Source organism: Ceratotherium simum, chromosome 4, assembly GCF_057802395.1.
Source record: "Ceratotherium simum simum isolate JZ-2026a chromosome 4, ASM5780239v1, whole genome shotgun sequence".
NCBI lineage: Eukaryota > Metazoa > Chordata > Mammalia > Perissodactyla > Rhinocerotidae > Ceratotherium > Ceratotherium simum.
This window is the reverse complement of record NC_141903.1, coordinates 18,191,778-18,217,911: the sequence shown is the minus strand read 5'-3', so window position 1 is coordinate 18,217,911 and position 26,134 is coordinate 18,191,778. Positions and strand designations below refer to the sequence as shown.

At 42.3% G+C, this 26,134-nt stretch overlaps 1 protein-coding gene across 4 annotated transcripts in view; it reads right to left on the bottom strand.

Moving 5' to 3' along the window:
- Positions 1-26,134, bottom strand: part of ATP10B (ATPase phospholipid transporting 10B (putative)) — a 300,183-nt gene that overhangs the window by 80,130 nt on the left and 193,919 nt on the right. For 3 of the 4 annotated variants that reach the window (XM_087429455.1, XM_087429456.1, XM_087429457.1), the window contains 3 exons: positions 24,732-25,026; positions 23,508-23,702; positions 6,630-6,834 (listed from right to left, as the gene is read on the bottom strand). In XM_087429455.1, the coding sequence (XP_087285581.1) occupies positions 6,630-6,834; positions 23,508-23,702; positions 24,732-25,006 (675 nt within the window). In that variant the 5' untranslated portion in view covers positions 25,007-25,026. Of the gene's footprint in view, positions 1-6,629; positions 6,835-22,194; positions 22,835-23,507; positions 23,703-24,731; positions 25,027-26,134 lie in introns of those variants that run through there. The other variant, XM_087429459.1, reaches the window with a different exon arrangement.

Below are 26,134 nucleotides of genomic sequence, written 5' to 3'. Positions count from 1 at the left end.
ACTATAAGAGTAAAAGAGATTTAAGAAATTAATCTGAGTATTTGGCCTTATTTGGATCTCGATTCAAATGAACTGAAAATATTGAACACTGACTTAAAAGTTGATATCAAGGAATTATTGCTAATGTTTTAGGCATGAGGATGGTAAAAAGGTACATTTAAAAATCCTATCCTTGAGAGATAGATATTGAAATATTTATAGGTGAAGTGTTGCAATATTGAAGATTTGCTTCAAAATAATTTACAGAGAGAAGCGGGTAGGGATATAGATAAAACAAGATTGGTCAGGTGTTGATTGTTGAAATTAGGTGATGGGTACATAAAAATTTATCATGTTATTCTCTCTACTTTTCTATATACTTGAAAATTTCCATAATAAAAAGTTAAAATAAAAGAACTCTGCCTGAGTTTAAATCAGAGCTCAGTCCACTGCTAGTGGGGTTACTTAACTGTTCTTGCCTCATTTGTCAAATGGGGATGTCAAAGTGCGTGTCTCATAGGGTTATTGATGAGAAGTAGAAAGAGATAATAGGTACAGAACACTTAGAAGAACTGCCTATGGCACATAGCATGTGCTCAATCAAGTTGTTATATATTGATATTACTTGTTATTATTATGTACATCCTATAGATAAAAAGAACCCTAGAAAATGTGATCTCTGGTGAACATTTAAGCAGTAGTCAACAGGTAGAATGACTAAGTACCATTGTTAAGGGAAATTTGGAACAGCTTGTTAGGGGCAGGTCTCATTACAAAATCCACCAGGAAAGAGGATTTTTCTCTGGTTCTCAGGACAGGCAAGGTTGAGAGGACAGGCAGCTACCTTTTGCTTCATTCGAAGTGCCTCATCACTGAACTGGGATGGCGATAAATGATTGCCTACCCCACCTCGACTCTATCAGCAGAGTGCTCCTCTGTCTAAATACGTTAAAATCAGCACAAATTCACTGCAGAAGATCCAAGCCACGATGGCTGTTGCCAGTTGAGCAAATGGCTTAAAAACATTAACCATCAGTGGAATGCAAGCTAGCTAAAAGGGAGAGTTGATTAAGAATCTGTAACTTGAGCAATAAACAGATAAGCAAAATTATTAATCAATGATGCCCTAGGCTAGTGCTTTCAAACTTCAATGTGCACAGGAATCACCTGGGGTTCTTATAAACTGCAGATTCCGGTTCAGTTTGGAATGGGGCCTGAGATTTTGCATTTCTGACAAGCTTTCAGGTGACGAGGCTAGGCCATGTCTCACAAGTTCCTGGTTGGCCCTGGGAAATGGTCTGACACATGCTTCAGTAGGACTTAGGCTTCAGTGATTTGGATAATAGGTAACCAGGGATACGTTTGATCTGAAATACGAGTTGCAAGCATTCGTTTCTGATTCTTCGGCTTTTGTAACTGCTTCATTTACCAAAACGATGGCATATACTCATTTTCAGGGGTTAAATGCCTAGTGCCCATCTTGGAAAAAAACCTCCTTTTAAAGAGGAGGTTTCAGGGATCAGAATGTCATCAAAGAGAAAATTATAGTTTAATTCTCTAATGAAGTCCTCTTGCCTGCTCGGCAGACCTTACCATAACCCTAATTTTGGATCCCTTCCCTTTCCACCCTTTTCCCAGCAATGGGATGTGGGAATAAATATTTCAAAAACAGGTCAATAATTTTGTGAATTCAAAGATAGCCCATCATGATGAAAGCTCCAATTGAAAAAAACTGGCTTGATCTGAGTTGAATTCTGAGAAAAGGATTTAGAGACTAACGCTTCGGCAACCTTGAGAAGGATGTGCCATGTCACAGGAGGAAGACTCTTTTGAGAAGCTCTTTCATGTTTATAATTTCATACGAACCTCGATAGGAAAGGAAAAAAGGAACTGCCTAAGCCATGAGGATTGTCAGCTTCTTAGTCACCTTCACCTGTTGTGATTACGTGTCTTTAACAATTCAGGTTAATATTTCCCCCGAATTTGTATATGAATGTTAAAAAATATTGTGGTTAAAAAATGGTTCTGAGGTTAAATAAGTTTGGAAAGCTCAGGGTTAAAGAAAATTTACCTGGCCTCTTGATTCCAGGTCTTCTCAGAGACCTTAGTATGTTAATGGACATTGGAACCTTCGAGGGGGGTCCACAGGACACAGACTTCCCAGTTGGATTTGACCAGGAACCTTGTTTTTCAAGAACTATCTCTTGAGATAGGGGTTTGACAGACTCTACCTTGAGAAATGCTGACCTAGGGGAGCTTGGACAAAGTTTGTCTTATTGACTTGGAATTAACAGAATATAGTAATCTATCATCATCCACAAGATGGTGAAAATGGGTATGGGTGTGTGGGGTGGGAAGTTTCTAGAAATTTCTGTGGTTGGTAAAAACCCTTTTGGCAAAGCGAAAGTTTCATAGCCAATAGGGAGTCAGAAGGAAAAGCTAACAAAAGCCATTAATACTTATTAAGATATTAAATTTCCAAACAAACCATATTTGTAGATGTTCAAAATCCTCTCTGAGACAACTGGTGAAATTTGCCTTTTGTGGACCTCAGAGTTTTCATCTGTAAAATGGGGATAGTAATGGCCACCTTACAGGGTGGTTGCAAGGACTGAAAAAGACAATGTACGCAAGAGCACCAGCACTTGTAAGAAGCACACAGATGGCAGTTTCGTCCTCATTATGATGAGTGTTTCTTGGAAGTACTTGAAGTGGCACCTTCCCTTTGTTGTACAGGTTTTCAAGGAGGTGGTGGTAGGTTCATATCAAGATCATCTAAGGGAACATTTTTAAAATATGCATGCCCAGACCCTACTCAGTCCTGGTGAATCACAATTTAGTGGTGGTAATGGGGAAAGATGTATGTACATTTTTAAAAATTTTTTCCCCATGGTGGTTATACTACATCCTAAACACCTGTAATGTATTTGGGGAAAATCCCTAAATTGCAATCCCACCTCCCCTGCAGTAGTCCTGGGATATGTTCCTTGGAATAAAAGGTTTCTGTGGATAAATGTTTAGAAATGCTACATACTAGTACCTGCCCCCTCTTTTCCTTGAGAAGTTCTGAGAAGTTCTCCTGAGAAGATCTGAAATGCGCAATATTTGAAAACTTGTAACCTGTTGTCTTCTGGTCTAACTTGACCTTGCAACATGTATTTTTCTTGTAACTCTCATCAACATCTGTGTTCAGCACATTTGAGAAATACTACAGTAGAGTTAGCCAGAAGAGAATTTTATCTATTTTCAAAAATCATTTTGTACCAAAGACATAAGGGAGAAGCAAGGTAGCAAAGAACAGCCAAAATTCCTCCTCCCCCGGGAGCTGGCTAAGCCTACTTTTACTCTTCCTGCCTCTTGCTACTTATATGTGGGAAGAATATTGAAAATGATAAATGTGTGCTTTCAAGTAAGCACCTCCGGGTAAACTCAAGGTAAGTCAAAGGACCAGGGAGATGCTATGGAAAACCTTGAGAGCTGACTCGGGACAAACCTGGCTTTGAATCCTGGTTCCAACACTTCCTGGCTCAGTGACCTTGGGCAAGTTACTTAACCTCTTGATGCCTCAGTTCCCCGTGTGTATAAAGGGGACAATAATAGCACCTATCTCACTGGGTTTTTGTGAGGATAAATGAGATAATTTATGCAAAGCCTTTAGTAAGGACTTAATAAAGGTGTGTTATTATTACTACCATTACTATTATATAGAAAGGGAAAAACACACGAGCAAAGTGAGGGAGAATCAAGAACTGAAACAGAATAGAGAACTGTAGAAACCTTTAAGCAAATAAATCTTCCTCCCTTCACAAATGAATTTACCATTTTTTTTTTCTTTTGGTAAATCATCATGCCAAATACCCTGTGAGAATTCAGGGTTAGAGTTTGAGAGGTGTTATTAAATTGGCTGGTCTATAGCACTGGAGTGTGAATGACCCTTTCATCCTGCTCTTCGTCTAGTCAAATCCCAAATTATCTGACTAATTAACATACAAGAAACAGCTTGGAAGCTGCTGTGAAAGACAAAAAGAAAAGTGGCTGGTTGAAAGTCAACACCACAGAAATAACTGCCCAAGAGAGAGTAAAAAGGACTCAGAATTGTGATAAGGATGTTGGGATGGGGAGCCTGAAGGGGAGATTTGTAAGCAAATACAAGTTTCACCATTCCCAAAACTTTTTTTAAAAATGAAATAGAATAGAAAGTCTCAGAGCGCTTTGCGTGTAGTATGGCTGAGGACTCAGTTTTATGCACTCACGTGCATATCCGCATGCACATGTTATATATTATGGTTATGAGTTAAAACCGTATGAGTTATGGTTAAAAAAGCTTGAAAACCTCTGCTCTAGAGGGCAGGCCATAGGGCCCTGAGCCCAGAAATAGATCGTTAGTGCATGTCTAGAACGGCTTTGTGAACTTACCCCAGAACCTGCCCTGCCTTTTTGTAAACACTGGGGTGATTTGGTGAATGTGGCAAAGACAAGCAAAGAAGAGAAAACTCAGACACCAAGCCCCAGTGCAGTGATTGACTCAAGTAGAGCCTGGAACCCAATGGGAAGACTGAGACGCCACAATAACAGTAAAAAGCAAGATAGTGGTGTGGGAGATCAAGATTTGGCCACCCTGAAATCTATCTCTTTACCTTGGTTGTTTTCTCTAGGGACATTTGACCTCCCCCACTAACTGCCTAAAGAATTTGACATGGTGGCTCCTTCCTGGAACTGATCTATCATGATGGCTGTAAAGATAACGTAGGGTAAATGTTACAATAGGAAAGGCACCAACAAGCCCCTCTTATCAGAAGTTCTGTCTCTCTGGCCACATTCTCTGGATGACCCTGTGAAGAGTTGCCAGACAATCATTTACATTTATAAGGGGAATCTCCATTTGTAAAGGTATCTCCCTCTCTGTTTGGAGAAGAGAGGGGGATGAGCTCATTTCTAGTGACTTACCAATGTGGAAGGTGAGGCCTTGAGCTACATAATAAACCTTACTCTTGTTTACTGTGCTTTAGTGGTAATCTCCTGTAACTGACTCCCCCCACCCCCAAAATCCTCCTTTGTCATTGGCTGAAAATGATATTTAAGACGAGAATTTCTGCTATGGTGTTGAGAAACGCAGTGTCCCTGCTTTCTCCTATGTATACATGTTATTAAACTTGGTATTATTTTCTCCTGCTAACCTGTCTTGTTGATTATTTGGCCAGCCAGAAGAACCTTAAGGGAAAGGGCAGAGGGAGATTCACTCTCTTCCCCCTACAGTGGTGATGTAGTCATGGTGGTTTCCATTCCTGCTGTAGTAACTGCAGCCAAGGTAGCAGCAGTAGACCATTTATTGAGTATATACTATGCACCATACCCCATATTTTGTTCTTTATTTCATTTGAATCTCACAGGAAAACTGTGGGATAGCTATTATTATTTCCATTGTAAGGATGAGAGAACAGACTTCTGAGAACTGAGTCAATCACACAAAAGGGATTTTATGAGAACTATTCATCCAGTGCTTTGAGAGAGGCAAAGTGAAGTATGATGTGTTGTCCTCTCTTGAGGAGTTTTAATCTAGATAACTGAACTCTAGCTCATGAATCTCTGAGGAATGAAGCACTTGCCTTCTTTCTCCTAAATCCCCTGACTCATCCATTTCTCTCCTGGCAGAGTGAAGAAAAGTGATAGAATTTTATTCTTTTCCATGGGTAGAGAAAGGTACCAGATTGGAAATCAACACTCACAAGGGGAATTTGAATTGAAAATTGGAATATCACACCCAGTTTCAACCAGGTAACACGTATTGCCTACTAACACCATGGCTACTTACTACCATTTACTGGTCTCTTACTATGTGCCCATCTTCACGCTAAGTAATTCATGTACATATCTTCTAATCTTCAGAATCACCCTCTGGAGAGGGTACTATTTTTGTCTGCATTTTCCAGATGAGGGACTGAAGGTGTGAGAGGGTAATAACTTGCCTAAGGTGAGACATCTAATAAACGGTGGGGTTGGACTTCGAGTCCAGCTCTGTAAGACACCTGAGCCTGGGCTCTTAACCACCAAACGATAATGGTTGTTTGAATAATGATGTCCAAGGCACCACACATATAAATATGGGGATTAAATAAATGTGTCAATGATTGCTCCTTGTCCTCAAAGAGGTTTCAGTACTGTTGAGAAGGTAAGATAGATATACGCAAATGGAAAAATAGTTAATAATACTACACTGAAGCTTATGCTGGGGTCAAAGGAGTACTAGAAAAGATTTATGGAGAGAGAAATTGCTGGAGCTGCACTGGGAGGATGAGCAGGGATTGGATAAGGGCAGAAAGGGAGTTGGTCCCAAGGGTAACTGAACAGACATTAGATTCCTTGGTTTAGAGCAGAGAGCACAGTTTCTTCAGATGAAAGAATGGGTCTCCATTTAGGAACTCTGAGGCCTTCAGCAAGTTATTTAACTTGCCTAAGCCTCAGTTTCCCCATCTGTAATAGGGGATAATCCCCCTCTCAGAGCAGCAGGGAGAATTAGGTGCACCTAAGTGCTTGGGAAAAAGAGGCATCCACTCTTTTCCCTTCTATCCACCAGATTAAGTTCAATTTTCCAGTAGAGTTGGCTTACTTCTTCCCTTTGAGCTCACAGTTGATCTTAGAAAGAACCTTACCTGCTGTGAGAAGCCCCTCACAACACGCCTTTGTTTGAGGTTTGTCTCTCCATCCAAGTTGGCGGTTTCTAGGTGGCAGATCCCGCTGGGGTCCGAGGAGAAGAGGAGGAGGATGTCTGCTGGGATGATCTCATTGCACTGCATCTGGACGAAGTCTCCCACACACACATCCTTCCAGCGCTTCTGCACGTAGCTCTGCTCTTTTCTTGGGTGGGAGCAAGACAGGGGTCAGAGTGAGTTTTAAGGTTCTCCAGAAAATTAATCAGTGAATGGAGGAAGGTCCCACCTGCACCTAAATATCCCCCAGTCAGCCTGTCACAGACTGCTCTGTATTCTACCTTGCCTAAATGACCACCATTATAATCTCTCTAGAAGAGCTGAGCATGATCTATATATTGCCATTAGTAAGTGATCTGTCTTTATGATCATTTAGAGTTTTGATTGACTGCTGGCTGTTGACTGGGTACTGTGCTCAGCCCTTTCTAGCGAGAGAAAAATTTGAAAGGAGAAGGTGACTACACAGTCATGTTAACAAAGCACTTTCGATATACATTTCCCAGAATAGCCAGTTGTCATCACAGAAAGCAAGGTTGCAAGGAACTGGGGTATAGGAAAGACGGTTTCTGATTATGGGAGGAGAGGGGCAGTCAGAAAGGTGAGGTTATAGGCCATTGTTTAGGAAGATCTAGAGCGGTGCTGAAGGAGAAAACTCTGGACAGTCAGGGAATTAGGAAGATGGCACCAGGAACTTGGATGAGATGGGATCTACTGTAATCATAGAATCAGAGGGCTGAAGAAATCTGATGAAATTATACACTTTCTTTTCCCATGCAATTTATCAAGCTCAGATAATAACAGTGGCAGCAAACAATTACAAATTTGGCACTTCTAACACGCCAAGCACTAGTTTAATTAATACTTCACTTACTTGCATAATAACCCACTGGAGTAGATATTATTATACCCATTTCACAAATGAGGAAATTGAGGGTCCAAGAAAAATTTCCCAAGGTCATACAAAAACAGAGCTGGAACCTGAGATCGGGTCCAACTTGACACCAAATCCTACAGTTTTCACTGCTCAGATATCCTACCTCCTCGAAAACATTTCCCTGTCTCCTCTCAGATGGTATCACAGCCTCAGCTGTTCTACCACCAGCAAAAGGACCCGCTCCTACCCAAGGCAATACTTTCCATTTCAAAGAGCTCTCATTTTACAGTCTTCCTTCTGCTTCGCCAAATATTGAACTAATTCTGCTCTCCCAGGCAATTGGATCTATTTCACCTTCCATAATTTTTAAAAATATTTTAAGGCATTCATCAGGTGTCCCATGAAGCCTTTTAGACATGCCAACTCAAATTTAACTTTCTAAGTGCCCTCAAAGATTCTTGTGTGACACAGTTTTAAGATCTGTTCTGGAGGTGTGGGCTCTTCTGCCTAAGGCTGCATTTGGAAATGTTCCTCTTGAATGTGGGATTTGGAACCAAACCATGTGGCCTTTGTATCTGAGCCCAGCTGGCTTGCGGCCAGATGCCCCTGAGCCCCGCTGGGCCTGGAGAGGCAGGTTCTCCTTTGCTGTTTTTCTCCATGAGGCTGAGCCCTCTGGGCATGTTACTGTTTCTGTTTCCACTGGAGTCTGAGCTGCCCTGGGCATGACATGCACCCTCTTCCACAGAGACAGAGATGTGACTGGAATTTCACTTTCTCCTTTGACTTCACAAATGTGCCTGAAGAGGACAGGGGTTCGATGTCTTCCTCCCTTCTTTGGGACCCTCTGGAGAACTCTAAGCAAGCCTTCCTAAGACCCCATCTTCCTTGTCATAAAAGATCCTTGCATAGGACTCCCCCAGTCCCCTGAAACGAATGTGCTTCCCTTTGGGAGGCAAAAGGAAGATCTGATCAGAGTCTATAAATTAATCAGGACACCAGAATTGGGGCACAGCCTTGCAACTCTGAAGACCCAGAGTTCTGTACAAGTGCCCGTGGTTCTGAGAACACAGTGTAGTGGCCACTGGTTAAATGAATCCTTGGGCAATGTCGTCCAAACAGCTACTAAGACCACTTCTGAGGATTCAGAGGCAATGTATCTATAGCATTGAGTAATAATTCTTTCCATGGAAAAGTATGTAACAGGTTTCTATGCACTTTTCATTCCATCAGTTTATTTTAAGCTTCCCCTCTGCCCCACATCACTGTTTTTTCCATGAAGAATAGGGACAGCCACCCCAGATTTGTTTCTCAGTGTCATTTCAGAAATACATTTGTCTGTTTGTTTATTGATGTGTTTAGGGTGGATACTCCTCCATCAGGAATGTCACTGCTATTGTCAAATAATTTATGGTCCAGCTGCTGATTCAGGGAAGGATTTGTATTTTTCTTCAGAGCAGGTCTGGGAACACCTGCTAAATGTTCAAGCATAAGACCTCTTAAAGGAATTGGAATGGCCCACACTCTCCATGGCAAATGAATCTCATAGGGTGAAGGAGGGACTGGCTTTCTCTATTGCCTTTTTTTTTTCTTTTTGAGGGAAAAAAAAGGATTTTTAAATATTACAGCAAAATTGCCCCAAAAAGATTATCACTCAACATGTCTACATTCTTCCTCACCTCCCCTCTTTGACTTGCGTGCTATTGGATAATGCCTTTGGGAATGGTGGGGTGTCAGTTGATTGCTATAATCTCAGCATTCCACCTGGTATTTGAGATTGGATTTAGGGAGGACACCTTTGACTCTGAGCAATCTCCCAAATGCCAACACTTCCAGAGCACACTGGTTCAGAAGGTTTGCAAATGCGAGTTGCGAGTGCTGCATACATAGGCATATCAAAGGCAAGGCCAACACAGCTCCTCCCATGAACACTGAATCTCATTCTTCCCCCTTCTGATAAAGGACTTCACTGCTTATCCTGGGATGTAAGGTGATGGAAGATAGAGGGTTATGGAGATGAGCTTATGGTATATACATTTTTATGAACAGCCTCTTCTGTGAGCTGGGCTGGAGTGTTGTCTTGTCAATTCCCATCATGATGATAGACAACATAAGGCAAAGGAGTCACTCAAGAAGCCGTAAGTCAGACCAGTTTCTGTCTTCTTTCTATTATTCCTTGGATCCAGGGAGGTCATTGTTGTACGGGTAGCAATTGCCTCTGTCTTTCCCTTAGATGTAATCCTCTTTTCCTTCGGATGACATGCCATGGTGAAGAAACATTCTCAGTCCCCGTTGTAGGCTTACCCTCCCCAAGTCAGAGATCGCCCATCTCTGAGGCTTGTGCTTTGCAAATAGAGGCACACATACTTCCAGACACGCAACCTGTTGTGTGTATCTGGGAGCCTGAAGCTATGGGATCAACATGATTTTGAGGTGTTAGTTTTAAACAAAGATTTTTGTATGTGTGTGGGGATATGGTTTTGTAATTTATCTGGTACATAATTTGAAGCATTTTATTTATATTAATGTAAACATAGTTATGTTATGGAATCAGAGTCAAATTTTACAGGAATTTTAAGGATAAAAAATGACCTCAGGGTCATTTCCTTCTTGTCCTGGGCCACTTTGTGCTGGTCTCTTGTCTCTGGGGCTCATTTGTCTCCTCGACTGTCAGGAGCACGTCTGTGGAAAACGCAAGGATGCACAGCCTGAGGGCGTCCAGCCAGAGGGAGCGATGAGTGGCTGAATCCATCTGACGCAGAACAGCGGCGTGCTCCTGCATTGAGTGACGCCCAGACGCGGCCAGCAGCCGGCCGGGAGCCGCCTGAGGAAGTCATTCCCTTGTTAATCCAGCACGTCCAAACAGCTGCCCCAGGTGGACGCGGCCACACGCTCTTGATCATCTCCCTGCTCAGTGAGTCCACACCTGGGAACTGAGTGCTATTTTAGTTTCATGGGATGTTCACTGCTGTTTAAAAATAAGACAAATCAACGGGGCTTGGGATGAAGACTCCATCTGGCAGATTCCGCCTCGAGGAGAAATTAAGTGGTGCAGCGCTAAGTGACTTTCCGAGAGGAGAGAGGGCTTATTAAGAGGTAAATAAATAGCAAGAGAGGTTTGTAACCAACTGGATGCCATGGGGAAGCAGGTGAAAGGGGGAAATGGAGGAGGAGAGGATGCTTAAGGCTCGGTTTCTCAAGTATGTGGGTTTTATAAAAATGGTTTCAAGGAATCAGAGTAGAGGGAATTTATCAGGAGAATTAGTCTGTGGGACTCCCTATTCAAAATAGGATGATGAGCTGTCCTGAGCTGTCCTTCAGGGAGCTCAAACATCAGGCCCAGAATGGTCAGTCTGGCTGCCCCACTGACCATGGTTTTTCCACACGTGTCTGGTGTGGGGACAACCAGACATCCACATGCAAAAAAACGAATCTACATGCAGAGCTTACATCCTTATTAAAAATTAATCAAAATGGATCACAGACTTAAGGGTAAAATGCAAAACTATAAAACTGTTAGACAATAGCGTAGGAGAAAATCTAGACGATCTTGGGCATGGTGATGACTTTTTAGAGACAACACCAAAGGCACTATCCATGAAAGAAATAATTGATTTAAGCTGAACTTCATTAGAACTAAAAACTTCTACTCTGTAAAAGACAATGTTAAAAGAATGAGAAGACAAGCCACAGACTGGGAGAAAATATGTGTCTTGCAAAAGACACAACAGATAAAGGACCATTTATTCAAAATATACAAAGAACACTTAAAACACAACAATAAGAAAATGAACAACCCAATTAAAAAATGGCAAAAGATGTGAACAGACACCTCACCAAAGAAGACACATAGACTGCAAATAAGCTTATGAAAAGATGTTCCACATTATATGTCATCAGAGAAATGTAAATTAAAACAACAATGAGATATCACTACATACTTATTAGAATGGCCAAAATCCAGAACACTGACAACAGCAAACGTTGGTGAGGATGTGGAGCAACAGGAATGCTAATTCATTGCTGGTGGGAATGCACAATGGTACAGCCACTTTGAACGACAGTTTGACAGTTTCTTATAAAACTAAACATACTCTTATCACATGATTCACCAGTCACGCTCTTTGGTGTTTACCTAAAGGAGTTGAAAACACATGTGCACACAAAACCTGCACATTAATATTTATAGCAGCTTTATTCATAGCTGCCAAAATGTGGAACCAAGATGTCCTTCAGTAGGTGAGTGGATAAGCTGTGGTATATCCAGACAATGGAATAATTATTGAACACTAAGAAGAAATGAGCTATCAAGCTATGAAAATACATGAAGGAACCTTAAATAGATATTACTAAGTGAAAGAAGCCAATGTGAAAAGGCTACATACTGTATGATTCCAACTATATGACATTCTGGAAAAGGCAAAACTACGGAGACAGTAAAAAGGTCAGTGGTTGCCAGGAGTTGGGGGCTGGGGAAGAATGAAAAGGAGGAACACAGAGGATTTTCAGGACATTGAAAATACTCTGTATGATACTATAATGGTGGATACATGTCATTATACATTTGTCCATAGAATGTAAAACACCAAGAGTGAGCCATAATGTAAACTGTGGACTTTGAATGATAGTGATATGTTCATGTAGGTTCACCTATTGTAACAAATGTTACATTGTAACAAATTCTGGTGGGAGATGTCGCTAATGGGGGAGACTATGCATGTGTGGGGACAGGGTGTATGTAGAAAATCTCTGTACCTTCCCCTTAATTTTACTGTGAACCTAAAACTGCTCTAAAAAAAATAAAGTCTTAATAAACAAACAATAAAAACAGGGCTGGAGGATATTTGAGAGAACTCCAATTCAACCCCCATTATTCAGGTGAGGAAACTGAGACTAGGAGTGACCTGGCCAAGGTATACAGTGATAAAGCTTGGGCTAGAACCTCCATTCTTTCCATGGCACAACCAAGGGCCCTGGGGCTGGTTCAGGAATACCGGCAATGCTCCATTGTTTTGGCGGTGGTGAGGGAGAGGCAGTATCATAGAGTGGTTAAAAGCTTTGGAGTCAGGTGAGTGTGATTTGAGACTTGGAACTACTTCTTATATGTAGTATGACCTTGAACCCACTACTTACTGTCTCTCAGCTTATTCATTTATAAAATGGGACAAATAAAATCTATTCTATAAGTTATAGTGAGAGTTAAATAAGATATGAAAAGTATGTAATGAGCTCACAGCAAATGGCATTTACTGCCACTATGATTATCCTTATAGTTATCATTAGCTTAGAGCAAACAGGGGCACTGCTGCGGAGACAGTAGACTGGAGACTGCGTAGTTGTCACTTTTCATGAGCTGATATGAATGAGGTGGGGTTTTTTGGCTGGAGGAGGACACTGGTGAGAGGGGGTAGGAACTGAAAAGGAAGAAAGGGTTGTGTGGCCTCTTTCCCCGACCTGGCACCAGGAAATGGAACAGAAGCTCAGTTATACTGAAGACAGCCTGGGCTGGGGACAGAGGGCAGTGAGTGCAACTGTGTTTCCGCTCCCCCCCATCTCTTCTTTGCCTGCTGCACCCATCTGTTGGCTGCAGACCACAGAGAAAGGGCTTCAGACTTAGAGGACTCAGGAAAGTACCAGAAGGGGACAGCTGAGGCCAGAGGAGTGGTAGGAGACCTGGGCCTGGCTTGGCTGGAAATACTGGGGACACAAGTAATAGTCACCTTCCCTGAGGATGCCCAAACATATCTGGGGAGTCTTAAGGATTAGCGTGGGTGGACTGAAGTCCCAAATCAGCAGTTTGGTGCTGAGTGTCACTGGGGCATTTATATTAATGTGACCTCATTATCACCCAGATGCTGCTGAGGACTGACGTGTGTGGGTCACATTTGTACAGTATAAAGTCCTTCTTTTTACTGAGAGCACATTGAATGCCCAGCTTTGAGGATAGCCCACTCCTTGACCTCTTAGTCCACATGGTTGCCACACACAGAAAGCAGAACTGAGCACAGAATGGCACCAAGCAGTGATGGTCATGGAAACACCATGCTCGGGGGACAGGGGATTCACAGGTGCAGTCTGGCAAAGTCACGGCCACAGATTATGGGGAGGCAGCCTGGGGGCATTCAAGGCATGAGATGTTACTCCCAATGCCCTTCCACTAGCTTCTGCTGATCTAAATCCTACCTTTCTCTTTCAGTCCTGGGCACTGAGTGTCAATGGTGCACCTCTTGTTGCCCCACTTCCTTACGTATTGTGATTCTGTTTCCTAAATGTCTCACGTCTTCAACTATGTAATAAGCTTGCTGAGAGCTGCGATGACCCTGGGTCTTATACTTCTGTGCCTACATGGGGTCTGGTATGGTGTCTAGCACATGGGGGAGTGTTCAGCAAATATTTAGTAACTGATTCCTTGTAGACTTATGTTGAACATGGGGCAGTAGGAGGGAAGCTTTTCCTAACCTTTAGCCATTTTAACATCCAATCTCTTTTTCTATGGACTCACCAGTAGACTCCCAAAAATGATATTATAGCATAATGTAATGCAACATGACATAAGCTTACACATATTGAGTATCTAAATGAGCCCAGCACTTAACTTACATTACCATTTAACTGTCTAATAATGAAACAACTTTTATTATTACTATTATCTCTACTTCATAGATGAGGAAACTTAGGCCCAGAAAGCTTACCTAACTTGTGTAAGGTCACATAGCTGTGCCTACTGGGACATCTGAATGACACTTGTGGGAGCTTCATGGCTCAATGTGATCTCTTGGTTCTGTTTGGGAGTGAGGTACAAAGCAGATGAAGTCTCAGAATCTGGTGACATAGACATAACCGAGGCTGGTTGAGAACAGGAGCCTCACCCTTTGGAGCTTCTTAATGGCCAAACAGAGGCTAGAAATCCTCATTGGCTGAAATACAAATCATGCCTGATGACATGAGTGCAGAGCTTCAGGGCCACCTGAATTCTTGTTTTATGACCCTTCCATCCATTGAGTTTGGGGGGGATCTAACGCATTCTATCCTGAAATGACAAGCTGAATTGGCCCAAATAGCTTATGGCCTCCTGTGCGCACAGGGTGAGGCAGTGGGAGTGGGGTAGGCAGTGGGAGTGGGGTAGGCAGTGGGAGTGGGGTGGGCACTTGCAAAATTGATGCTTCGGAGAGAAGCCAAATGCAGCGCAGAGACCTGTGGGATGGATGCAATGGTCTGCTGGTCTGTAAACTCCAGCCAGCGGCACTTTTCATAGTCATGCTTCAAATGACACTAGCTGTTCCTCTGTTGTCTGTATTTTTCAGATTCTTCCCCCAGGCTCATTTTGCTATGCAATTAGAACTTGGAGTCAAGTCCTATGGTAAAGAGTTTGTCTTCTTTCATGCGGTTCCAAACTCCAGCCAATGGTCTTTCTTGCTTACTCCCCCGTGGGCCAAGCTCATGACGACTGCCAGCTATCAAGGTTATAGAACTCTCCTTAGCAATATTTTAGCTAACATTTTCTGAGTGCTACTGAACGCCAGGCGCTATGCTAAGCATTTTACACACATTGTCTTATTTAACACCTGTAGCAACTCTGGATGTACCTGGATTTATGACCATATTTTGATGTTGGGATGGCCCTGGCAAAGCCTAAATTCTGCCCTGTCAATCATCTCACCTCCTTTGGGTTTCCCAGAGAACTGTTATTCAGAGGAAATAATAGTAGAATGGGGAGCAAATAGCTTCTTTATTAATAGGCATACAAGTATGATATTCTAATGCACACTCTATGTTAGAAGTTGGGTTGGAAGAAGTGGCTTAGGCTGTGGGATAGATGAGGCCACTTACATCCCTTGTCTGAATCTAAATCTTGGTATGAGTGTGGTCGGGTGTGCTGTGGAAAGAGAGGTGGAGAAAGAGGTCTAGGCTCCAGAGGGGTTTCCCAAATTCAGGTTTTAAATTCTGCCACAAAGAAGAGAATTGAGAGGGCAGAATATAATAAGTTTCTTCTTTTAAAACATTATAACCCTGCCCACTGGTAAATGTGGCTCAGTGAATGTCCTTGATTTTTACGAATAATTAAACAGTTCCTCCCTTATATGTGTGGAGAATGTAGCAAGAAAGATGAAGGCTCAGGGTGGGCCTAGCATTGAAACAATTAGAGTTGCAGTGACTGAAAATTAAAAAAAAAAAAAATTACTTAGAACTACTTATGGCGCAGACACTGAGTTAAACTTTTTACAAGGATTATCTCGTTCAATCCACATGACCTTGGGAGACAGGTGCTAGTATTGTCCCGTTTTACAGATGCTGAGATGGAGGCTCAAGTGATCAAGTAATTATGTATGTCCATACATTTAGTAGGTGGCAGTTCTGAGACTATCCCAGGTCTGGTGCCAAAGTCCTGGGTGCGAAGCATCCAGTAAGATGTCACATTTTAAATGTCATTGTTGAGACTGCTGTCCTCACCTACCTCTGGCATCACACTGTATAGTTGTTTCTACAGCTCCGCTATTTTCAAGCCCTCTTGCATGTCATCTGTACAACGTTTCACAAAATATACCATAGAGAGATTATTATTGCTGTTTAAAGATGAGACAAATGGGGCCCCAACAGCTTAAGTGGCTTCATTTAGGTCATGCAGTTAATTAGTGACAGACCCAGGATCAGGACCTCTGGTTGCCTCCTTCTCAGGCTTGCCAGTGGGGGCTCTGGCACAAAAGGCAACTGACATACAAATAAAAACAGGGTTCAGGCCAGGCCTCCTTCTTCTCCAGCGGCGCTTGCCGCTGCTGGGTAATCAAGCCCTCAGTGCCAGGCTGTCAGAAGACTGGCCGCTCTCCTCTAGCATCTGGAATTATTCTTATGTTATAATTTCACCGGGAATTATAACACCTGGCTTATGGAAAAGAGAGTCTCCAAGTCTTGGTAAAAAGTCAGAATTTTAAAATTTCTTATCTGAGTCCTTCTTCTCCTAAGTTTCTGACATTTCTTGATCCTGGTCTTTTTGACACCAGCATAAGCCACACACACAAGCTTTAGTTGACACATGGACAGGCGGTGAGCTGAATGTGTTCCCTCTGCCTGTTTAAATGCTGCTCATCCTTCAGTGAGCTCCTGAAATGTCACCTCTTCAGGGAAAGCTTCCCTCGGCCTTGCTGTTTCTCACAGGCAGATGAGTCACCGCACCCCCTGCCTGACTGTGTCCCTTTGTACACAGGCAGGGGACACTGTAGCTGTTTACAAGCTCCTCGAGATCCCTGATCTCCTTAAGGGCACACAAGGCCTACCACATTAGTGCACACACACTAGGTCCCGAATTAATATTTGCTAAATGGATGAACAGGTGGATGGATGAAACACTGGAAAGTTTTTGCTCCGTTACAATATGGGGACGAAAACCTCCATGGATTCCTCTGGTCCACACTTCTGCTTCCTTAGTGCATGTTTTCCAAATACAAATAAAAATTGACGAAGCTGGATGGAAAAATACAAATCTCTTGCTGGTGTATGGTTTCCACACTCATTAAACTGAGCCCTGGGAGAAACTAAGCTAATGCAATTCTGAAGCTAATCTCTCCTTGAAGTCATTCCATAAATCTGATTAATGGGTCGCCTTTAGACCACAAGCACAGTTGCTATATTAAAAGAAAATGCTCTAACAGGATTGTTATTCCATTAACAGTGCTTCTGCCGTTTGCATAAAGCGTCTCTCGCAGTATAAACAAGGCTAGGCTGGATGTTGCATGGGATTAAATGGAGCAAAAATCTTAAGTGAGGGCCCTAGTATTCAACTGTACAAACATGAAACAAAAAAGACATCATTTTCTCAAATGTGTGAATCTGAGACAAAACGGATAGAGCTAGTGCTTGAGATATATGCTTTAACGTGGCTTTTTAGAAAAAAAAATTGCCCTCTTAGATCTTGTATTCTTTGCCTGACATCCCATCATGTATTATCATATCATGGATATGTGGCAAAAGGAAATGCCCTTCAGCACCCATCAGTTAAGATAATAACTAACACTTATCTAGTATTTCCTAGCTTCCTATTCCGGGGTCTTTCATTGAATTACTCCACTTCAGAGTTGGAAGAACCTTAGGGATATATAGTATGGAATGTCCCAAAGTGTGTATGTTCCTACTAATACACGGAAAGCAATTCACAGAGTCTAGCCTCAAAAACATTTTAAGGTGAGAGTGCTGAGGACATGGAGGTGGCCTCTCCAACATCTGTTCTCCTTTTCTTGGAAACTGTCTCATTTTTTCCTTTGGATTTTACATCTTCTCTGGGTAGCTCATATGCTTTCAGGGAAGCTGACTTCATGCTGGACTCTGTGGCTCAGGTATAACCTAGTTAGCATAACCCCATCTCCTGCTCACAAGGCTTGGCTCAAAGACAGGCATGTGACCCACTGGGGTCACTGAGGACGGTCTTGGGAGTAAGTTTCTGTAGGGGAGAAGAATTTGCCACCTCAAGTTGTGTCTCTGTGGTGTGAGTATTTTGGGCTGGTTACTTTTAGGAAACTGCAGACAAGGGAGAAGCTCTGAAAACCAAGTAGAAGTTACCCTTCGTAAGAGACATTTACATTTGTAAGGGAAATCTCCATTTGTAAAGATGTCTTCCTCTGCATACCAGGAAGAAGAGGATGACCTTATCTCTAGAAACTGTTATCAATGCAGAAGGCAAGGACTTAAATCTGCATAATAACCCTACTCTTGTTTATTGTTCTTTTTCTGGTAATCTCCCATAACTGACTTTCCCCACCTCCAACATCCTCCTTTGTCTTGAGCTGCAGATGGTATTTAAGGTGGCAGCTTTGGCCATTCTGCAAGTCACTCAGTTTTCCTGGGTTTCTCCCATGTACACATGTTATAAAGCTTTGTTTGATTTTCTCCTGTTATTCTGTCTCATGCCAATTTAATTCTTAGACCAGCCAGAAGGACCTAGAGGGTAGAGGAATTGTCTTCCTCCCCTACACTTCCCAGACCTTCCAAGAAAGCTTTCAGAAGTGCCTTTCTTTCTCCCGTTTTGAGTTATCATATGTACACATGAAGGCAGGAGCTGCTCATCGCCCTGAGGGAAGTCTGCCTGAGGGTAAAGATGACACGGAGGGGACTGAATGAGAAGGAAGCTAAGTACTGGATCTAGAATGATTGAACCTACGCCTGATCACCTGCCCACCTCAGGACATTTGTAGTGACTTAAGCCAAGAAGTCTCTTTGTTGTTTAAACTTGTTTGAGTTTTCTGCTGCTTGCAGCAGAGAGCATTTCCAACTGACACAACTGAGTTAAACAAAGTCGGCTAGGGTACTGACTGAGGGTCCTCCCAGAACCTTGTTATGTTAATGTGCAGTGTTAGATCTGAGAGAAGCATCAAGTACGTACTATGTCCCGAATTTATTTGGCTGTGGGTTCTGTTCTTTCATAGTGCATCTCACAGGACAAGATTTAGTCTAATTCCCAAGTTTTACAAAAGTGGAAACTGAGATCCAGAGATTTAAATGACTTCCCTAAGCTATTATTAGTAGTTAGTCACACATCCTGGCCTAGGGGAGAGGCCTCCCGACTCCCAGGCCTGCATTTTTGCTTCAAGGTCACACCCCTTCTCTACCCAAAGAGGTTAAGAGGATCCCTCATTGAAGATGAATCTCAAAAGAAGAGTCTAATTATTCTTTTGCAGAGACTCCAAGTTCCTAGGATATTATAAAGCAAAGGTTGCAAATTAGGGGGCTCACAGACAAAATAAGAACTTTAGGTCAAATGAAATCGGTCTGAAGTATTTGAAAAATTATATCAGTTACAAACATTTGAAATAAAAATATGAATTTCTAGCTCCTCTAATAAAATTCAGACAATCTGGCGATACTAGGCCTATATTTCCACATGGTAAACAGCTGGAGCCAAGTGACCAGCTCTGCCTCCTGAGATGAATGTATGGGCCTTCCAGTTTGCCACACTCCCCACTACTCCCTATTGTATCCAAACACTGATGCCAAGCGTCAGTTGCCACGTATCAGTGCATGAATAATATTGCTTTCCTTTTTGTATCCAGTCTATTTCATTCAATTACCTGCCTGGCCCCAGTAGTCAATTATTTTGCTATACTGAAAAAAATAAAATTTCCCAAATGGAGATGTTAATAGATATTAAAAAATATTTCTGAGGCTCAGTAAGTTTGGAACAATACTGAGTTAATCAAAGATGAACAGATTTATTTACTGTGTATCTTTTCTTAGTCCTTTATGGGTCACGGGTCGGGAAGGCCAGGGTACATTTTTTTGGCCCTGGTTGTCTTTTATCAGAGACCATCTCTTTGTCATTATTATTTCACTGAATACACTTTGAGAAATACTGCCACCAAAACCCTTATGTCCCTTTCTGCCAGTGAGCCTGTGAACTAATGTCTCTTTTTTCTAGGATTATTATCACCTTGGTTTTCCACTGTTCCCTGGAAATTATTTTGAGAACAGAACAACAACAGCCTGATTTACAACAGGCCAGCACCCAGCACAGGTCAGTCTGTGGTCTGATCAACACTGAGATTATCCCCAAGAACAGGCCCATTATTCTGGGATGCTTAGGGCAGAGGATTTCTGGCCGAGCAGGGAGAACAGGACCAGGCCAATTGAGGTCCACACACATTCCTCCCCAAGGAACCAGCTTCCTGCTTGCCACTGTGCATCTTCTCAGAGAAAAACACCAAAGGAGAAAGACAGAAAACAAAAAATGACGGAGTGGATTGGTGACAAGAGAAAAGCAATGCTTTCTTAAAAAACAGTCTCTTCAAAGAAAGGCATCAGACCTCAACAGTTATTTTTCCCTTTCTTCATAATTTCCTTATTCAAAGCTGAGGAGGGGCCAGCCCCGTGGCTTAGAGGTTAAGTGTGCACGCTCCGCTACTGGCGGCCCGGGTTCGGATCCTGGGCGCGCACTGACGCACCGCTTCTCTGGCCATGCTGAGGCCACGTCCCACATACAGCAACGAGAAGGATGTGCAACTACAACATACAACTATCTACTGGGGCTTTGGGGGGGAAAAAAAATAAAAGGAGGAAGCTTGGCAATAGATGTTAGCTCAGAGCTGGTCTTCCTCAGCAAAAAGAGGAGGATTAGCACGGATGTTAGCTCAGGGCTGATCTTCCTCACAAAAAAAAATAATGTGAGGAATGACTAAATCTGAATTCTAGGTGTTCAACATGCTAACAACATTCAAGATCATTGGATCTAGCTGAAAAAGCCAACAGGACCCTTCAGATTAACTTTTTCAGACAGGCAGTTGTGGCCCTGCAAGTGAAGAGGCCAGAAGTTCATATAACGCTGAGGGGAGGACATGGAGTTTCTCTTAGGGGTGCTCTGGAGACAAATGAACCCTTTGCATCACGTGGTGTCCCTAGAGGCTTCTGCAGGCTACAAGTTTCCAAGTGGAGTTTGGCTCATAAACCCTCTTGTCAGCCAGCTGCAAGTCCTTCATCTTCTATTCCCCCGGGGAAGAGAGCCTGTCCTCAGAAGGAAGTAGCCCTAATCAGCTGCAGTGCGCACCTTGAAGCAAACCCCTTTCATCCTAAGAATGACCAGAGCAACTGCGGAGCTTCTGCTGAACTGGGGTCGATGAAGTCAGAGAGGAAAAGTCAGAGGGATGGTGCTCCTTGAGAGAGGTGGACATTTTCCTTACCTACCAAGAAGTCAAGCCCTTGCCTGCTAGTGATTGGATCATCTAAGTCTTCTAATTGCAAGCCCAGAAAGTGCTCTGTCATGGCAGTCTCTCTGTAAGCCCAGACTCGACTCCCTTGCTTCTTTCTGGGCTACGTGACTTGTCACAAAATTGAGACACACAATCACTCCATCTTCTTCCCTTATTGACCGAGAGCACGTCCTATCCCTAACAACTCAGTTTGGTCATTTGCTCAATGGAACCTTAGTAAAACAGCAACATGTATAAAATAACGTTCAACAATGTGGCAAGACAAGGGGTGTGCAGTTTTTGTTTTGGTTGGAACAACATCAGAGAGGAAGCTTAAGAACAGACTTGATGATGGAGCTAATCTGAGTTTTACCTTCTAAAAATGAGGCAATCACAGCTTGCGTATTGAGCATTTACTATATGTCAGGCGTAGTGCTAAACACTTTCCAAGGATTATTGCATGTGATTCTCACAACTACCCCAGGAAGTGTTCCAATTCTCACTCCCCTAAGGTCATGTAGTTAATGAGTGATGGAGACAGTGTTCCACCCAGGCAGTGTGTCTCCAGGGTGGTTCTCCTAATACAATGCTCTACCGCTCCCTTGATAAACAATGATGCCTCTTCCCTCTGAGGGTCACCAAACACACTCCAATGTGCTCATGGCCACACTGGACCAAGAAGGGATGAGAATTTAGACAAAATTATCAAATGTCAAACACATCTGAAACAGCAAGGAAAATGCCACATAATAAAGACCTCCTAATTTTAATAAATGACTGACTCAAGCCTCTATTTTTTTGTGTTCTGGTTTTAGACCATAATTCTCACTGTGGAAATTGAACAGCTTCACTGAGATAAAATAATTCTGTCTCCCTACCACATCCCTCTATAAACAGCAACTACAGTGGCAGCAGCCACAGAAAGATCAGAACTGGGCCCCCGAGACTTCCCTGAAGCGTTTTGCCTTACCTGCTGTAGACGAGGCACTCTTGGTTATTGATAACTTTATCAGATTTGTACCTCCGGAAGTCTTCCCAAGCATCCTTGATGGCAGTCACCGCCAGTATGATACAGATCGGTATCATGTTCACCTCAGGCTGGAAAGCATTGACCACGGGTACAAAATTCAGAACTGCAATGCCCACAAAATAAAGATTGGCAAACCGGTGTAGCTGTTCGAAGATGTTCTTGGGTACAAAGGACAACACAGTGTACTTGCTGGTCTTAATTTGATTCCCACGATAACATCTGTTGGGGTTCTCTTTGTGGGACCATCCTTCAAAGGGCAGGTTGGAGACCACCACTCGTCTCTTGTCTTCTTTCTTTTTCCGTTTCCTCCTCCCTTCCTTTCTCATCTCTGCTCAATCCTGTTACTTTAATTCTCATAGCATGGCACTCGAGTTCCCCATCAAAGAGTTTTTTTCCTGACCGGTTCCGTTGTTCAGCTGCCAGTGAGTCATGTCTCTGACATCTTTTACTTGCCTTCTCTGCTGAAAATTTCTCTCTCTTATTTCAAAAGAAAAATTAAAAATAAAAAGCCGGTGTACAAGCACCAGGGGAGAACTATGACAAGGAAAGAGCTTGCAGGGAACAGGTGTGTACCCGCCAGGTCACTTCCTTCTACTTGTTGAGACTCCACCTGTTGGAATGTTGACGTCATCCGCAGGTATCTTCCTTTTCCACCCCAGGCAGCCAAGAACAGGTGCACCAACTCTGGGTCCTAAAACCTACCTGGTTCAGTTCTAAAGCAAGAATTTTTAGCCAAGAGCCTCAGATGCTTTAAAAATGGTATACATTTTCTTGTTTGGGAGACATTGCCTGTCACTCGCCAAAGAGCTGCTCCTGAGCTTGGTCTCCTGAGATGATCCAGTCAATTCTAGAGTTTAATTCTCAAACTTTCAACCCTACTCTTAATAATATAACATCCTTGTGCTTAATAATATGGGTGTTTACACAAATTAAACTGAGGTTTCTAAATCTCAGCACAATCGACATTTTGGCTGGATCACAACTCTTTGTTGTGGGAGGCTGTCCTGTATATTGTAAGATGTTTAGCATCATCGTTGGCCTTTTTCCACTAGATGCCATTAGCACCCTCCTTCCCAATATGGCAACCCAAAATGGTAATGTTCCATGCAGGGCAAAATCGCTTTGGTTGAGAATCACTGAATTAAATGGTCTTAAGAAAATATAATGTGAGAAGAGAGACTAATCCTTTGAAAATGCTGAGAGTTTGTATAAACTATTTGCAAGAGAGAAAACAGAGAAAGGATTTCCCTCACCTTTCATATATTTGGATGTTGGAGCAGTTTATCTCTCTATCAAAGCGGTGTCTTTTGTAGTCCTCCATGCCGTCCTTGACCATGATGATGAACAGGACAACGGCCAGTGGTAACATGGTGATTTCCCTGTGGAAGACTTCTATGGAGGGCATCCAGTTCAGAATCACCAGGAACAGGAAATAGAGGTTAGCCCATCTGGAAGGCACAAGCAAGGTGGGAGTCAAAACCACGGAGAAGAAAAACGTACTCTCCACACAATTTCTTCACTGCTGTTGGCCCTTACCAACTAAAATGACATTCTCTTGCAGTGTCACCTTGAACACTATGGTAAGGGCTTTGAAACCAAATCCATCTAGATTCAAACTTGGTTCCTATTGTTTACTAGTTGTGTGACCTTCCTGAGCCCGTTTTGTCTTCTGGAAAATGGGGATAGTACTATCTACTTTAAATAGCGCTTATAAATATTACTTGGGATAATATTTGTTACGTGCACAATAGAGGGTTCTGTAGCATAGTAGTTGCTCAATAAATGGGAGCTTATAATAATAATTACAAAATTTAGGTTGATATCTAAGTGCATATCTTGCTTTATAATTAAAAGATGGTTTTCCATATATTGTCTTAAAAGAGTGGCTTGCATTTTTAAGTTTTCCAAGTGTTTCTTACTCCCGCTTGCCACAGAGCCTTTGCACATGAAGGTCTGTCTGCAGGAACACTCCTCTGGCTCCCTTCCCTGACTTCTCTCTCCCTCTTTTCACCTAGTTAACACATTTTCTTCTTTCAGTTATACTTCAATTGTCACTTCCTCTCAGAAGTCTTTCCTGACTTTCTTAACTAGGCTAGATTTCCCTGTTACTCACCCTAATAGCACTGTATATCTCTCCTTGGAAGTACCTGTCTGAGTTACAATTTCACATCAACTTGTATAATTTTAAAGTTAATGTCTGTCTCTTCCACCAGACAATACAGTCAGTAAGGATAATCTCTTTCTCTCTCTTTTTTTCCTCATTTATCTCTAGCACCCAACGCATGACCTGACATAGAGTAGATTCTGATAAATATTTATTAAATGAACAAATGGATGAATGAATAACAAGACTTCTCAAAGTACATGCATTTGGATATTACAGGAAGGTGCCCCAGAGGGTGGCATCTCTGAGCTTGTCTGACCGGCAGATACTTGGTTAAAGTGTCTATCAGTCAGCCAAGTGGTTGGTTGTGTACCTGTGAAACTGCTCAAAGAGATTCTGGGGCAGGAAGGTGAGGAGGGTATATTTGGTCGTGCGGATTCTGTTTCCCAGGTATCTCCTGGAGACCTTTTCCCAGTCTTGGTGGAATATGCTGTTGTTGGGGAACACAACCCGCTGCTGCGTTAGGTTGTAGCTCTGCCTCTCCTTCTCTGGGGACAGCAGTGGTGTGGCTTCTGAAGGAGACTGGGGGAGGCCATCTCTGATTCGCCACTGCCACCGGTGCCGAGACGAGTCCACTGAGAGGGCCATTTTCAGCAGCAAGCTAAGGTCTAGAAACAGACAAAGGAAGTCGCTATCGTCAGGAGAAATACGTGGTATATCGGCTCAGCTACCTGTCCACCCATTCATCCAAGGTAGATTGTGGGATACAATGTGAGAAAAATAGGTTCATTCTCTATAATCCATATGTTCTAGAGTGAGAGACATTAGGCAAATAATCATATAAGTAATACACAACTAACATTGTGATAAGTGCCATGAAAGCATTTAAGGGGCCAGAGGGTGTTGATGATTTGGTTGAGACTATCGGCAAAAGTGTGGCCTAGTGGGCTATGACCCCGAAGCTCAGAATTCTAGCTCTGGGTTCATTCCTAACGCTGAACTGTCTCTTCACCTTGCTGGTCTTCAGTTTCCTCACTGTAATATGAGGAAAAGTATTCTTATTCTACTTATTTCACAAGCTTTTAAAAAATATTCTGAGACAGGTCTTAAAGGGAAAAGTATTTAATCTTTAGGTTTTCTCTAGCTTTAAAATTTTCTGATACTGAAAATTTTTTTGCTTGCTTGTAGCAAGCAAAAAAAAAAAAAAAAAAAAAAAAAGCAATTATTGATGTCCATCATAATGTGACCAAAAGCAATAATATGACATTTGGTAAGCCAGAAATAACATTATATATCTTCTTTCTCATTATAAAAAAATATGCCCCTTTCATGGATTCTTTTTTTTATTATTATTATAAAAGAAAAGGAAATGAAAAGATAATTCATGAATAGAGTTGAAAACACAAATGAGAAATCTTGCCTTGGCTAATGCCATACGTATCAGACTTCTCTCAATTCTAGGTGATAAGATCTTCATAAAGGAAGATTGGATTGATATGGGAGCTGCAGATATTTTAGGTGGGTTGGTTTAAAAAGTCCATTTATCATAATCATATTCTTATTAACAATCTAAACTAAGTTCTCTTAAAAATAAAGCAGATGTGAAATGGATGCCAAACTAGTAGATGAAAGTTTGATGAGGAACTGGATATTCCATAGTTTCAAAGTATCTTCCCCCCAAAGTATTAATTACAATGATAAAAAAGAATCACTTTCTAGTGGAGAAACATGGCAGACACCACCTTATTCAAGAGATCAAAGCAAACACCACCAATA